The sequence below is a fragment of the Lepidochelys kempii genome, chromosome 2 (genome assembly GCF_965140285.1).
Source record: "Lepidochelys kempii isolate rLepKem1 chromosome 2, rLepKem1.hap1, whole genome shotgun sequence".
NCBI lineage: Eukaryota > Metazoa > Chordata > Testudines > Cheloniidae > Lepidochelys > Lepidochelys kempii.
In genome coordinates, this window is record NC_136381.1 from 269161051 (window position 1) to 269176133 (window position 15083).

Here is a 15083-nt window from a genome sequence, read left to right on the forward strand (position 1 = left end):
ACCACGAGGTGGTTTGAAAATATAACTAAGCATTTTAGTTCATTTGCTATGGTATTAGATAGCATACCAAAAAGTGTATATGACATATCGAAAAAAATTCTACATACTTCATTTTGTAAGGATACCATTTCTATGTGAGGAACGGATCATTTTGATGTAGGTTATTTCTTATTTGAACACTGGGGACGTTGGTTTTAGGCTCAATGTTCTCATAAGTTGCTGCTGTTCACCACAAGCTGACTTCCTGTAAAACTCCCAATTGTGTATTTGCTGATCAGTGGCTTTGGCTCACCCCACATCACATATAAACAGAAGGAAGTTTAAATCATGCTCTTTTCATTTTCACATTTGTCCTCAGTCTATTCAGCTATTAATCTGACACTGCTGTTAAATGAAAGAAACTGGCAGCCAGTCATTATTGATTAACACCAGAAGCCTGAAGGACAGTGAAGAAATTGGAAATATTGGCTTAATCTGAAGAAATAATTATTTGATCTTCAAGCTGAGCCTTCAACAAAGAGGTAGCATTAGAGAGAGAGAGAGTGTGTGTGTCTGTCTATCTGTCTGGGCAGGAACAGGGGTGAGGAGGTGTGAAGGGGTTGTCTGTGTGGGCATTTAAGGTAAATTTAAAAATTGGTTACAAAGCTGAAAATGCTGCTGAGTTACCAAGAGACAATGCAGTGAGCATGGTGATCTCTCTCTGGGCATCAATTCTGCCTCATAGCTATTCCCAAAGGGTAGAAGGGAACAGATGGGAAGAAATTATTAAAAGTTTTAAGAGAATTCATCAGATTTACAGGTGATAGAAATAGTTAATTTGAACAGCTGTAATAGCCTCTGAGCAACCGGGTCCATTTCTGGGCTGCTGTATTTATCCCAGGTTTGAGGAGATGCAAAGGTCTTGTTATACCTTTTCCCCTGTGTCAAGTTTAGCTCTGGCACAGGGATGAACTGGGTCCTCAGACCCTCTCAGAAGTCATTGACCACCCCATAACCTAGCTGGTAGGTAGAAGGACTTCTGAATTTTTGGTTAGAAATATACTATTTCTATACTATTTATAGAAATATGCTGTTTTGAATCATTCATCAGCTAAGTGGTGAGAATAGGACAGGAAAGTGAGAGTTTTAATGATTCCAGCAATTGATGGGAAGAACAGCAGCTTGTATTTTTCAGAGCTCATACTATACTATCTAGATCCTAAATCTGTTACAAAAGTATTTTTGAAAAAAATGTAAGCTATTTGAAGTAATGCTTTAAATGGTTAAATCAGGAACCATTTAAGATAATTTCAGTGAATTTCTTTACTTGATTTTGAACTTGTTAATTTTCCTAGTTTTGTATTTACCTGTAGATGATCTGACATACCAGTCACACATTCAATCATATATCAGTTCCAAAAATATACGTCAAAAAATCCCTACTGAGTCACCACTTGATAGAGAATTTTGTCATTCAGTGTGCGCATTCTTCAAAACAAACCGGCAAAATGCAAGTTTTGTTGGCTGGGTGTGGATAGAGTTGTGATGAAATTTGATCTCTATCAACATCTTTTCTTATTTGCCTTAGAAGAACATGTGGAGTCAGAGTAAAACCCTGAAGAGCTACTGATCTGAGGCTCTGATCCTGCAAACATTTATGTGCCATCTAAATCAATTTGGACACCTCGTGTTGTTAAATTTAAGCGTGCGTGTTAGTGTCTGCAGGATCAAGGCCTTAGCTTAGAACAAGAAACAACCGTGAAGCAAATGAGCAGAGGCAGGAAAGGCTGCAGGAGTTGCGGGTGATAAAGGGGCAGGGGAAATAAGTAATTCAAGCACTTCCTGTTATAGTTACTACATATGACAAGAGGTGAGAATACTTAACATTTGTTACATATGTATTCCCAGAGAAAAGCTACGTTAGACTGGAGTTCAGGTTAAAGAATATTTATTACAAGAATGTTGCAATTGCCCTAAAAACAAGTAGTACAAATTGTGCAAGTTCAGAGTTAAGGTTCAATTTTAAAGGAATCCAAGTGTGTTAAGATATGGAAATGCTCAGTGCGAGCACCCAAAGTAGTTTTGGAGAATTCAAGCTCTGCTGAAGAGGAGAGTTAGGAGTTTAAACACTACATCTAAAATATGTAGCTTCCTAGGAGCTACTGTTTCAAATTTACAAAAAGAAAAGGAGGACTTGTGGCACCTTAGAGACGAACCAGAGCTGTAGCTCATGAAAGCTCATGCTCAAATAAATTGGTTAGTCTCTAAGGTGCCATAAGTCCTCCTTTTCTTTTTATGAATACAGGCTAACATGGCTGCTACTCTGAAACCTGTTTCAAATTTAGTTCTCAAGATGCTGTAGATAAAATAATTTCCATGTAGTTTAGCATTTGGATTTCTCAGACCAAATCTGCAGTGCATGAGTTCTGTTGGCTGGGTGCAGACACTGTCATGATCAATTTTTTGCATGTAGGATTTGTCCCAGTGTCATTGACCAAATTGTCTCCTTCCCCCACTCTAGCACAGAGACCTGCCCACTTGTTAACGGCTGCCCTTCGCCCCAGAGGCTGCTGCAGTTCCAGCATTTGTAAGTGGCAAACTGAAGCCCTCATTTGTCCCTCTCGGGAACAGTCCAATAGAGCTGTAAGAGGGGCTCCATTGCATGTGAGACTTTTCCAGCATAGCACTTGGGTTGCCCCTATATCAGCTGAAAGGTCCCATAGAGAGAGTGCTAGTTCCAGAGTCTGGGTACCACTTTTCTGTATTTTCCTCCTGGCATTAGATGTAGCCGATGCCTCACACCTCCGGCTTACTCCCCCTCTGGCTGACAATTACACTACCAGCCCCACCTTTCCATGCCCTTCACCTGCCTTTTCAAGCAGAGCTGCCCCTCCTTTTGTTTTAACAACTGCTGAGATCTCACTGACCCTTTTCCCTGGCTAATCCCCAGGGTCTGGGGCATCTTGGCTGCAGGGGTTGCTGCTTCTTTACGAGCCTCAGAGAGCTGCTGCCTCTGGGCTCCAAACCAAGTCCCATTTCAGACCACTCCCTATTCTGTTTTCTGTCCCCTGATCCCCTGTGGCCCAGGCTCTGTGACTTCCTCCAGACCTTTATTCGGCACCTCTGCTGGGCTCTGTCCTTCACGCGGCCTCCCCATCCCAGCTCTCCAAGTGCCTGGCTTAGAAATCAGGAGAGTTTTAAAAGAATAAGTCATGTGGATTTTTTAAACTTCCCTGCCCAGCCACAGAATGAGTGTGTGTGTGTGTATGTGACAATGACAAGTAGAAACTTCAATCCTAAGTGCACAGAAAATGTGCAAAAACAAAGCCCCCAGCTCCCCTACTCACCTCATCCCTGGCTCCCTTCCCACATTGCTCCTGGGACCCCCTGATTCCCATTGGCAGGCGCCAGTGGCCCTCAGTCCCCAGGACTCCAACAGATCCCAGCAGCTGCCCCGTCTTCAACTTGCACAGAAGGGGGCTTCCCCGTGCTCCTTCCTCCACTGAGGTGAGAGGAGGTTTGCTGCTGAGCTCCGAGTGAAAAGGGGAGGGGGCTGCTCTGCAGCCCTTTGCCCAGTTTGAGCCTCTGCCCAGCTCACATCAGAGGGGCAACCGGGTACCGCCCCTGACTGCTGCTGCATATGGCACAAGTAGCACAGCAACTGCGGGTGGTCAGAAGATGACGCTGCAGGCAAAATCCCCGGGCTGCCCGGGATCTCAAGCAACCGCCAAAATCCACCCAAAATTACAGTGTTGTGTGTCGGCAAACAGGCCCCTGCTCCAGAAATTGGGATGCCTGCTCCTGGCAATTCCTCACTGGCTCAGCCACACATGTGCTTCCCATGTCCACCTCCAGCATGGTAAGACCCCTCCTCTGAGCTCTGAGTCCGCAAATTGGTTCTTACCTGACTGTTGGCTGGACCCTGAAAGAGAACAGGCCCTTTTAGAGGCTTTACGCCCACACGGAATTATTGGTCAGGAGACAGGACTGGGGTCTGCTGTCCCTCCCTTTCTAGTGACCTATGGCCATCAGGTGTACTCCTTGGGGGAGGAGAAGAAAAGTAGCATAATTGCTGCTCATCCGAGTATGTGAATAATTAGTGCAGGGTTAGCCATGCCCTTGTTCTAGCGGGGCCGTGCAGGATGGGTGCAAGAAGCCTTCCACCTCTGTGCTCCCTGCATCAGGCCTTTGACCAGTTCCAGCCCTTGAAACTGGTGGAAGTACATGCTGAGCTGTGCGCTCTGGGGATAGAATCCACACTATAGGTGGCTGGGAGGAGGCAGCCCAGAGACAAAAGCATCCCAAAGGAGGATACTGGATGCACACTTCCTCCCCCCAAGATTATGCCTGCTGGATCTCCCAGTGGAGACCAATGACTAAATGCCAGTCTGTAATGGTAAAGTAAAGCAGAAAACTATAGGCTGCTTAGCCTGGCATTAGTCCTGAGCAAAATCCCAGGAAAGATAATATGGGATGCAACCAGTAGAGAATTAAAGGATGGAAACTTAATTAATTCTAATCAGCATGGTTTTATGGACAAAAATGAAATAATTTTTGATGAGATCACAAGTTTGGTTGATACACAGTAATGTATGATCATGTTCCTTTTTGGAAGGTTGTGAGCCTGGGGTCTTTGTCCAGTGGTGCAAGTAAACAAAAGATTTTGCCGGTATGGGAGGGGGAGGGCACACCAGCTAAGGGGGGGCATGTAACCTCCCCACATGACTCCGCTCCACCCCCAGCCCAGGACCCCCATGCTCTTCCCATCCCCTCCCCATCCCATGTTACCTGAAGGGAGGGGGACTCGGGGCAGGACAGCAGCTGGAGGAGCTGCTGGCAGTTCTGCTCCTTTCCCTGCTGGGGACTGTCACCTGACATGCTGACTTTACCTCTGAGCCGGTTTTCCCTGCCAGCTTGGGACTCCATAACCCTGCCTTGTTGAGCCAGACATGCTAGCCTACTGCAACACAGACCAGGGTCCGGTCCACTCCCCAGAGTTGCAGACTTTAACCAAAAACTGCTTAGCAGATCACCTATCTTCAGCACCCAGACACCCATTTCTCATTGGGATCCAAACCCCATATAAATCATTTTACTCTGTATAAAGCTTATACAGGATAAACTCATAATTTGTCCACCCTCTAATTCTGATAGAGAGATATGCACAGCTGTTTGTTCTGCCAGGTACTAATCACTTACTCTGGGTTTATTACAGTAATTGTATTAAGTAGGATTTAAGGGGTCTCAATAAGAGAGAACAAAGTAATTTACCATGCAAAATAAAAAACCCCATAAAGCCTTAGCCTAATACATTAAGAAACTGAATACAGGTAAATCTCACCCTTGGAGATGTTCTAATAAGCTTCTTTCACAGACTAGACTCCTTTCTAATCTGGGCCCAATCCTTTCCCCGGTACAGTCCTTGTTAGTTCCAGAAGGCATCTTGGGTGAAAAGCATGGGATTTCACATAACTGCAGCTTCCAACCCCTTTTATAGCATTGGCACAAGGTGGGAATCCTGTGTCTCTCTCTGGGTTCCCATGCTTTCTTCTAAGTGGAAAAGTGCCACGTTTAAGATGGAGTCCAGTATCATGTGGTCATATGTCACTGTAAGACTTCATTACCCACTGACTGGCATATAGGTATACAGGAAGGCTTACAAGTAAATAGAGCCATTTACAACCAATTGTCCTAGTTAATGGGAGCCATCAAGATTCTAAACCACCATTAATGGCCAACATTTTGCATTACTACAGTAGAACCTCAGAGTTATATTTTATATTCCTAGTTTCAGATACAAGGATGATACATTCATACAAATAGGATGAACACACTCAGTAGATTATAAGCTTTGTAATGACACCTTCCAAGAGATCTTTTGCATAAAGCATATTCCAGTTATATCATATTCACACTTAAACATTTTTATAAATCATATGGAGTGCAATGTCACACCAGCATAACACCCAGTAACACTAACAGTTTTCTATCTGTTCCCATTATACTAACAAACCCACCTGGCCAGGCAAAAACAATATAAGCAGTGTTTTTGTCCTTTGTTTACACATATTAGTATGGATTCCTTTGTTAACATATATTAGTAAGAATGTAAAAAAGCAAACAGGCAAGCAAGACCCAAAATTGTATCTCAGGCAAAAATACAGGCTTGATTCCTACATTGTCATTAGCACTCCTAACACTTAACTACAGACTTGATTCTCCATCACTTGAGGTCTTTAAATCAAGTCCGGATGTCTTAAAAAATATGCTATGCTCCACCAAAAGTTATAGCTTTGTCACAGGAATTACTGAGTGAAATGCTTTGGCCTTTGTATGCAAGAGGTCAGACAAGATGCTCATAATGGATCCTTCTGGCCTTGAAACCTGTGACTATCTGTACTCTCTCCCTTGTGCCTTCCATGCTGAGTAGATCTTGTGTAAGAGGTATCAGAGTAACAGCCGTGTTAGTCTGTATTCGCAAAAAGAAAAGGAGTACTTGTGGCACCTTAGAGACTAACCAATTTATTTGAGCATGAGCTTTCGTGAGCTACAGCTCACTTCATCGGATGCATACCGTGAAGTGAGCTGTAGCTCACGAAAGCTCATGCTCAAATAAATTGGTTAGTCTCTAAGGTGCCACAAGTACTCCTTTTCTTTTTGTGTAAGAGGTAGTTTTCTAAAAAGTAATACTGAGGACTAGTGGTCCTTTGTTCCTGTTATTCTTCATATCTGATCAGAAGTTGGAACAAAAAATCTTCTCCTTCAGAGAAACTCACCAAGAATAGCCCTTTTTCAAAATGTCTGCCCTCTCCCACTGTTCCCAAAGTAACAGAGCCACAGGTTCCCCTCAGTTATAATGCCATGTTTCAAATGGCCACTACCTTCTATTGTTTTGAATTAGAGTGAAGTCAAAATGCCCCCAGAGAAGATGTAACCTGTCATATCAAGGAAGTGTGATGAACTGGTGGGTGCAGATTCACAAGTCAGCTTAGGCATTGTGATGCTGAGCATTGCAACACTTACCTTTGGGCCCCTAGAAAAACCACAGGAACAACACTGTGATCCACAACACCTGAGTTAGGCATCTGGGCTCTCTGTACAAAGAATTGAGAAAGATTGGTGCCTTAGAATACGATTGACAAAGTCAGCATGCTAGGCGGGAAGGTGCCAAAGCTAGCCAGGGGAGATACCTGTGAGAAGGGTGTGTGCTAAGCCCTGTCACTCCCTAGGAGACAGGTGTCTATTTATGCCGGGGATCCATGAACTGGGGGAAGATGGCCACTCCTCTGCCTAACTCGCATGTGGGGCCCAATTCAGTAGCTATGCTGAGCAGCTGCTTAACTCTGCACAACAAGGAGGATTTCCCTTGTAACCAGTGATAAGGGTGCTCACCCAGGATATGGGAAACCCCTGGTTCAAGTCCCACCTCTTCCTGATGTGGGGAAGGGATTTGAACAGGGATCTGCCAGCTAGTCAGCAATGAGCTCCCGCTCCCTGGAGCGGACTGCAGTGTGAGAGCCAGTCATCATAGGCAAGGGGCATTTGGACCTGCTGCCTTTGTCTAGCCCCAGGCTACCCACCTGTAGCCTCAGTATCTGCTCTGGGCCCTTATGCAAGGCCTCAGCTTGGGGAGTTGCCAGGCAGGAGCTCCCTAGCCCCTCTTGTCTTTCCTTAGCGCTGCTCTACCTCAGGTTGCTCTTCAGCTTCCAGGCAGCCAGGTCCTTCCCTCTCGGGTGGGGGGTGTGTGTGTGTGTGTTAAACTCCTGGCTCACTGGCCTTTTATATGGCCAGCTGCAGCCTGATTGGGGCATGGCCTCAGCTGTGGCTGCCTTCCCAATCAGTCTAGCCTTTTCTAGCAGACCCAGCCCTCTCTCAGGAATGGCTTTAACCCTTTCAGGGACGGAACTGGTGACCACCCTGGAATGGGGCATAAGCTTTCGTGGACTGGAACCCACTTTGTCAGATGCATCACAAAGGGGCCACTGGTTCCCCCAGGCTGTACCTCTGCTGAACCCCGAACATGAAAGCTTATGCCCAAATAAATTTGTTAGTCTTTAAGGTGCCATAGGACTCCTTGTTGTTTTTGCTGAAACAGATGAACACGGCTACCTCTCTGAAATAACTACCAACAATCCCCTCTGGCCCTTCACCTAGCCAGTTTCTTGTGGATATCTCAGTATAATTAAAACTTGAGGAGGAATTTGAAGGAGAAGAGATTAGTGGCTTCATATACTACATGAGTGATCTCACTGATTTCAGTGGGACTATTCACATACCTAAAGTTAGGAACGTACTTAAGTGCTTTACGAGATTGGGGCGAGAACACTGAGGACTTAGCAGGACTGAGTCCTAAGGTAAAGAGCAGATAAAGAGAGAGGGAAAGAATCAATGCCAAAGTGCAGGGTGCATTCTCTTCAATCTGATGCATGAAAAGTCAAACTGTCAGGTAAGTTCTTATTCCAGTTCTGATTCCTGATGAAAATGTATATGTATACATAGAGCAGTACATAGGAATGGCCACACTGGTTCAGATCAAAGGTCCATCTAGCCCAGTGTCCTGTCTCCTGACAGTGGCCAATGCCAGGTGCCCCAGAGGAAATGAACAGGACAGGGCAGTTTATCGAGTGATCAATCCCCTGCCATCCTCTCCCAGCTTCTGGCAGGCAGAGGCTTAGGTACACCCAGAGCACGGGGTTCCATCCCTGAGCATCTTGGCTTATAGCCATTGATGGACCCATCCTCCATACCAGAGACTGATTTTCATATACCCACCTCAGCTTGAGTTACTGGCAGTTAGGAAAATTGATATGGCCCCAGTCCTGCAAACACTTCCACGTGTGTGAATGTGGATATACCCATTGCCTTCACTGGGACTAGCCATGTTCTTAAACAAGACAAAACATGTTTGTAGGATCAGTGCCTATGGCTACAGTATAGCTTGGTACTTAAGCATATGCCTAACTCTAAGCACATGGGAGTAGTTCCATCGAAGTCACATATCAATAGTACTAATTGTGATTAAAGTTAAGCACATACTTAAGTACTTTGCTGAATCAGGGTCTTTATTTCTAAACTGGGAAAATTTGAGGAAAAAGAATGGTGGACATTAAATATTAAGAATCAAAGTGTCATTTTCAGAACCTCACTATTCTGGCCATAATCAAGATTTCAAGGCTGATAGTGGAGTATTTCTAATACTGTAGTTTCTAAATTCTGAGCTTGGAGGTAAAAGGATGTTTTAAATAAATAACACATTTTAATCTATTTCAGAGAGAGATGAAAGAGAGGAAGAGCAAAGGAGGAGCCATAACGTATGGTGAGAAAGTTACACCAAGAGCCTTGTTCTGGCCACATTTCTGTGCTTCATTCAGAGGACCTTCCTCTTCTCTGCACCAACTTTCAGTGGGAATTCCAGAGGACTCTGTTCTGGGCCCCCTTCTATTTCCCCTTTGACCCTATTTATTTAGCACATAAATATTGTTTTACCTCTGTGCTGACAACTCACAAATCTCCACTTCTGACCTATCTCCTTCTCCCCAAACGAAAGTCTCAGCCTGTCTTTCTGACATGTCATTGGTGATGTCCAGCCTTCAAATCTATTTCAAAATGGCCATAACAGAGCCTTTAATCTTTCTCAGTTACACTGTCCACTTTTCTTCTCTTTCTTAGTTACTGTGCCCAGCACCAACATTCTCCATGTCACTCAGGCTTATGACCTGGGCATCATCTTTAGCACCAGCATTTCTTTAGACCCTTACCTCCAGGTCATGTCTACATCTTGCTGCTTCCTCCTGCACAGCATCTCTCAGATTCAGCCTTTCCTTTCTGTCTGCCCTGCTAAAACTCTCCTCCAGGCCCTGTTTATCTCTCATCCTCCTCTCTGGAGGAGCAGTCTTACTCCAAGTCTACCCATTGAATATAGTATTGCATAAAACATAGAATCATAGAATCATAGAAGATTAAGGTTTGAAGAGACTCTGGAAGTCATCTAGTCCAACCCCCTGCTCAAAGAAGGACCAACACCAACTAAATCATTCCAGCCAGGGCTTTATCAAGCCGGGCCTTAAAAACCTGTAAGGATGGAGATTCCACCACCTCCCTAGGTAACCCATTCCAGTGCTTCACCACCCTCCTAGTGAAATGGTGTTTCCTAATATCCAACCTAGACTTCCCCCACTGCAACTTGAGACCATTGCTCCTTGTTCTGTCATCTGCCACCACTGAGAACAGCCAAGCTCCATCTTCTTTGGAACTCCTCTTCAGGTAGTTGAAGGCTGATATAAAATCCCCCCTCACTCTTCTCTACTGGGGACTAATCAAGCCAGTTCCCTTAGCCTCTCCTCATAAGTCTTGTGTCCCAGCCCCCTAATCATTTCTGTTGCCCTCCGCTGGACTCTCTCCAATTTGTCCACATCCTTTCTGTAGTGGGGGACCAAAACTGGACACAGTACTCCAGATGTTGCCTCACCAGTGCCGAATAGAAGGGAATAATCCCTTCCCTTGGTCTGCTGGCAATTCTCCTACTTATACATCCCAAAATGCCATTGGCCTTCTTGGCAACAAGGGCACACTGCTGACTCATATCCAGCTTCTCATCCACTGTAACCCCTAGGTCCTTTTCTGCAGAACTGCCGCTTAGCCAGTCAGTACCCAGCCTGTAGCGATGCATGGGATTCTTCTGTCCTAAGTGCAGGACTCTCCACTTGTCTTTGTTGAGCCCCATCAGATTTCTTTTGGCTCAATCCTACAATTTGTCTAGGACACTCTGGACCCTATCCCTATCTTCCAGTGTATCTACCTCTCCTCCCAGTTAGTGTCATCTTCAAATTGGATGAGGGTGCAATCCATCCCATCATGCTGATCATTACTGAAGATGTTGAACAAAACCGCCCCTAGGACCAACCCCTGGGGCACTCCACTTGATACCGGCTGCCTACTAGACATCAAGCCGTTGATTACTACCCATTGAGCCCGACAATCTAGCCAGCTTTCTATCTACCTTATAGTCCATTCATCCAATCAATACTTTTTTAACTTGCTGGCAAGAATACTGTGGGAGACCGTCTTCCTGGCTCATTGCTTCAACAATATCACCCTTCCTCTTTGCTTTCTTCCACTGGCTCCCCCTTTTCCACCCCTTCCACTGTCTTTAATTTTAAGTCCCTTCATAATCTATGTCTGACCTACCTATCATCTCTCATACAGTAAGGGGAAGTGGACTTGCACCTCCACTCTGCCAGTGACGCTAGCCTTTATCACTGTCCAATTTTTGGAAAGACACTTTTGCAAAGTCTCCCATGCCACCACCTGCACATGTCAGGAGCTCTCTGTAAAACTGCAAACATTATCCTCCTTTACATTTCTCCCTAAACCCACCTGTGCCATGGTGCCTACAAAACACATGACAATGGTGAGGCAGCTTATGTGCTGTAATCAGGGATAACAGTCTCACAATTATCTTTTGCTCCCTCCATCTGTTTCTTGTACTGACTTGTAGTCTCCGTATTAAATTTACATTGTAAGCTCTTTGTGTCAAGAAGTGTCTTTTGGTCATGACCTCCACCTCGTTGGTGAAGTGGTTCCTGGAGGTGGGGATCATCTGTTGTGACTTCTCCTCACCACAGCAGGGGTCATTTTGTATGGGATGAGCAGGAAAGATCCTGTAGTGACCAGAGCATTGGACGGGACACAGGAGATGGGTTCAAATCTTGGCTCATCCACAGACCCTCTGTGTGACTTTAGGCAAACCACTTAGTCTGCTTCTGTTCCTCAGTTTCCCCTCTTTAATATTGGGGTGGTTTCCCCTTATTTCCCAGGGCACTGTGAGGATATATCCAGGAATGATTGTAGGGCACTCAGATACTGTGGTGATAAGAGCCATATAAACTCTAGGGTCCTAGAGTCTAGATCACCACATTGTATTCTCTTCAGACTCTTGTATGCCCCTCATCCCCATCGAACCATTGGCCAGAATCTGTGGGCTGAAGGAACAAAAAAAGGTTCTGTACAATATATTTTTACATTTCAGTGGGTGTGTTGAATTTTAAATGTTCATAAATGTAAAGGGAAAAATCAGGTAAACTTCTGCAAACACCCTCAGTCCTGACCTCCACCCCCACTCTCCACACACAGATCTTAAGCCCTTCAACCACAACTTGAAACCTTCCTTCCTGCTATCCCAGGCTTGGTGTGTGCTTGAATGGAGAATGATAGATTTGCTTAATTGTGTTGTGGTTTAATGATGTGGCTGAATAACCATTAATAAGGATAAAAAGAGAAATTGGATTCCACTAGTGAACTCATCTAATCTGAATCTGTGTCCCCACTGGTCAAAGGCTCGTGTTCTGACCCATCCTGGGCCTCACAGCTATAATTATAGGAGTAGAAGTACTACTCAGGTTCTTACTCTGTCAAACTTGTTCCCAGCAGACCCAGATATGCGATCAGAACTGAGACTCATCCTTGTTGGTAAAAGTGGAGCTGGGAAAAGTGCGACAGGAAACTCCATCCTTGGCGAAGAAAAGTTTGTGTCCAAGCTCTGGGCAAAGTCAGTAACTTTGACTTGTGAAAAAGGGCAAAGGAGCTGGAATGGGAGGGAGCTTGTGGTTATTGACACACCTGCCATTTTTGACAGAAAGGTTTGTGATCCAATAACCTCAAGAGAGATTGGTTGCTGTATTGCACTCTCTGCCCCTGGCCCCCACGCTCTGCTGCTGGTGACCCAGCTGGGCCGTTACACTGAGGAAGACAAGGACGCAGTGAAGCGAATAAAGAAGATTTTTGGAGTTGAAGCCGTGAGGCACATGATTGTCCTGTTCACCCGGAAAGAAGATTTAGGGGTTGACTCACTGCATGACTATGTGAGAAACTCAGATAACAAAGATCTTAAGGAGCTGATTCAGAAGTGTGGGGACCGATATTGTGCTTTCAATAACAAAGCAACTGGAGCAGAACAGGCTGAACAGGTTTCTGAGCTGACTGAAGTGATCCAGGGAATGGTTCAGGAGAATGGGGGCAGGTATATCAGTGAGATCTATTTAACTGAACAAAACAGGAGACACCTGATGGGAATAAATAAAACAGCCGCAGTGAAGACTGTGAAAGCAGATGGTCCAAAGTATAATGACATTATTTTGGGCTTCGGGGTTGCTGCAGTTTGTATTGCTGTTGTTGTATTTCTCCTGATTTATCTCCCTCATTAACAGCCATTAATAAAGTTTCATTGCAACCTAACCCAACTGCTTCCCAAAGCTTCTCAGCTTCTCCGGCACCTCACTCTTATACTAGTGCAGCACGTTCATACAAAATACAAGTAATAATGTTAATATTTCTTCCTTATTAACATTACGTATTATAATAATATCGAGTTCTTATATAGAGATTTTCATAAGTAGATCTCAAAGTGCTTTACAAAGGAGGCTGGTATCATTCTCCCCATTTTATAGATGGGGAAACTAAGGCTCAGAGAGGTGACGTGATTTGCTCATAGTCACTCCGCAGGTGAGTGGCAGAACTGGGAATAGTCCAGTGGTCCAGCCATGAGGCCTCAATATTAGGTTGCTTTAAAGATTCTGGACCAAACTCTGCCCTCACTTACCCTGCATTTGCAGTAGTTTGATTCCATTAATTTCAGTGAAGTAATCTGGATTATGGCCATGTAACTGCTCCCAGGTACTCTGGAGTTGCAGTGGGGTAGCTCTATTAATTTCAGTGGAGTATTGTGAATTTACAGTTATGCAACAGACTACAATGTAGCCCTCTGAACAGAGGTGTCAAATAACTTCAGTTGTTATGTAAATTTACAGTAGTTCAAACTCTGAGACATTGAACACTGTAAAGTTTCCACTAAAAATTAAATCTCAAACATTTAGAGGCCAAACTTAGACCTGTGAGTAGATGAAACTCCATTGGCTTCAGTTACACAAGGAATTAATGTGGCCCATGAAGTGTACCCTCATTTGATATTTTGAAAGCAAAGAGTATAAAATCACCAGAGACATGCGTATGAAATATGGTAATATATGGAATTGTTACTTTAAAAAAATAAACTTCAGTTTCTTTCTCAGTTAGAACTGCTGCCAAATACAATGGCAATTTCCCCAGAATATAGAGATCAGCATTTGTCCAGTATCTTGTGTGAACAAATCATGAGAACACCAAAAACTTTTCTGCAGCTGAAATCCATGTAATAGAACATCTGGCAGTGCTGATTCAGGGAATGCAATTCATTTTTGTGGAGATTTCTGTTTCCAGGCTCTGACCTCAGTGATTTTTCAGGACTGTGGGTTATGTAAACAAAAGGTGTCACTCTGGTTTTGATGCACAGTTCTGCTTCTTTAAGTGTAAACGGGTCTCCATAGCCTGCCTGCAAGGGCCGTGCTGTGAGGCAGTTCAAGATGGAGGATATTTCAGAGACTGAAGCTGGGCTGTTACTCATATCGAAACTTTATATTTGTTCTGATTTTTTGCTGTTTTTTCTTACTCGGAAATAAAGTTGTAGAGATTGAAGTTTGGTATTGTTCTTAATGCATAAAGATGAAAGCTAACAGAATTTGAGAATAGAAAAGTGAAACCACAAATGTAGATGCAGGGAGAAATCTTCTGTGTTTCATGTACTGCATTTTGGGTAATAACATGAGAGGAATCTGTGACAGGTTAGACCCCTTTGGGATGCCACCTGATGTACCATGGTTTCACTGAGCCTCTCCTGCCCAGCCAGCCTGGATTCCCTCTCCCTGTTTTGCTGAATTAGACTCTCCGGCCTCTTGCAGCACACACACAGGTAGGGTCACAACCAACTGCTGACACAGACTGAAGTCAGCTCTGTGTGAAAGGGCACCAGCAGCACTCACGTGCACACCCCTAATAACACTGTCTTGCCCTGTATAGGAAGATCTGCACAGTGCAAACTCATAAAAATTCACCCTCTCCATCAGTGTGAAGCGAGATATGCACAGTCTCTCCCGCCCTCCAATTATAAATTGCACAAACTGGGTTTAATAATAAACAAAACAAATTAACTATAAAATGCAGATTTTAAGTGATTATAAGAGATAGCCAACAGAATAAAGCAGATTACCTCAGTAAATAAACAGAAACCACAA

At 44.3% G+C, this 15083-nt stretch overlaps 1 protein-coding gene across 6 annotated transcripts; it reads left to right on the forward strand.

Annotated features, from left to right (window-relative positions):
* Positions 1 to 301: 301 nt before the first annotated feature.
* On the forward strand, positions 302 to 13936 carry LOC140905799 (GTPase IMAP family member 2). 6 transcript variants are annotated; one of them, XM_073329292.2, is made up of 4 exons: positions 302 to 521; positions 2501 to 2566; positions 9250 to 9295; positions 12406 to 13936. In XM_073329292.2, the coding sequence occupies exons 3-4, from the start codon at positions 9256 to 9258 to the stop codon at positions 13179 to 13181; spliced, it is 816 nt and encodes a 271-aa protein (XP_073185393.1). In that variant the 5' UTR covers positions 302 to 521; positions 2501 to 2566; positions 9250 to 9255; the 3' UTR covers positions 13182 to 13936. The 6 variants fall into 6 exon arrangements, with proteins under 6 accessions (XP_073185393.1, XP_073185396.1, XP_073185394.1 ...); XM_073329295.2 differs by having other exon boundaries at positions 12409 to 13936; XM_073329293.2 differs by lacking the exon at positions 2501 to 2566.
* The last annotated feature ends 1147 nt before the right edge of the window (positions 13937 to 15083 follow it).

Coding starts and splice junctions, on each gene's coding strand:
- LOC140905799 (XM_073329290.2), top strand. CDS start 8,402: ATGCATGAAAAGTCAAACTGTCAG. Junction 8,426..9,249: donor ATGAAAAGTCAAACTGTCAG/GTAAGTTCTTAT, acceptor AATCTATTTCAG/AGAGAGATGAAAGAGAGGAA. Junction 9,296..12,405: donor AGGAGGAGCCATAACGTATG/GTGAGAAAGTTA, acceptor ACTTGTTCCCAG/CAGACCCAGATATGCGATCA.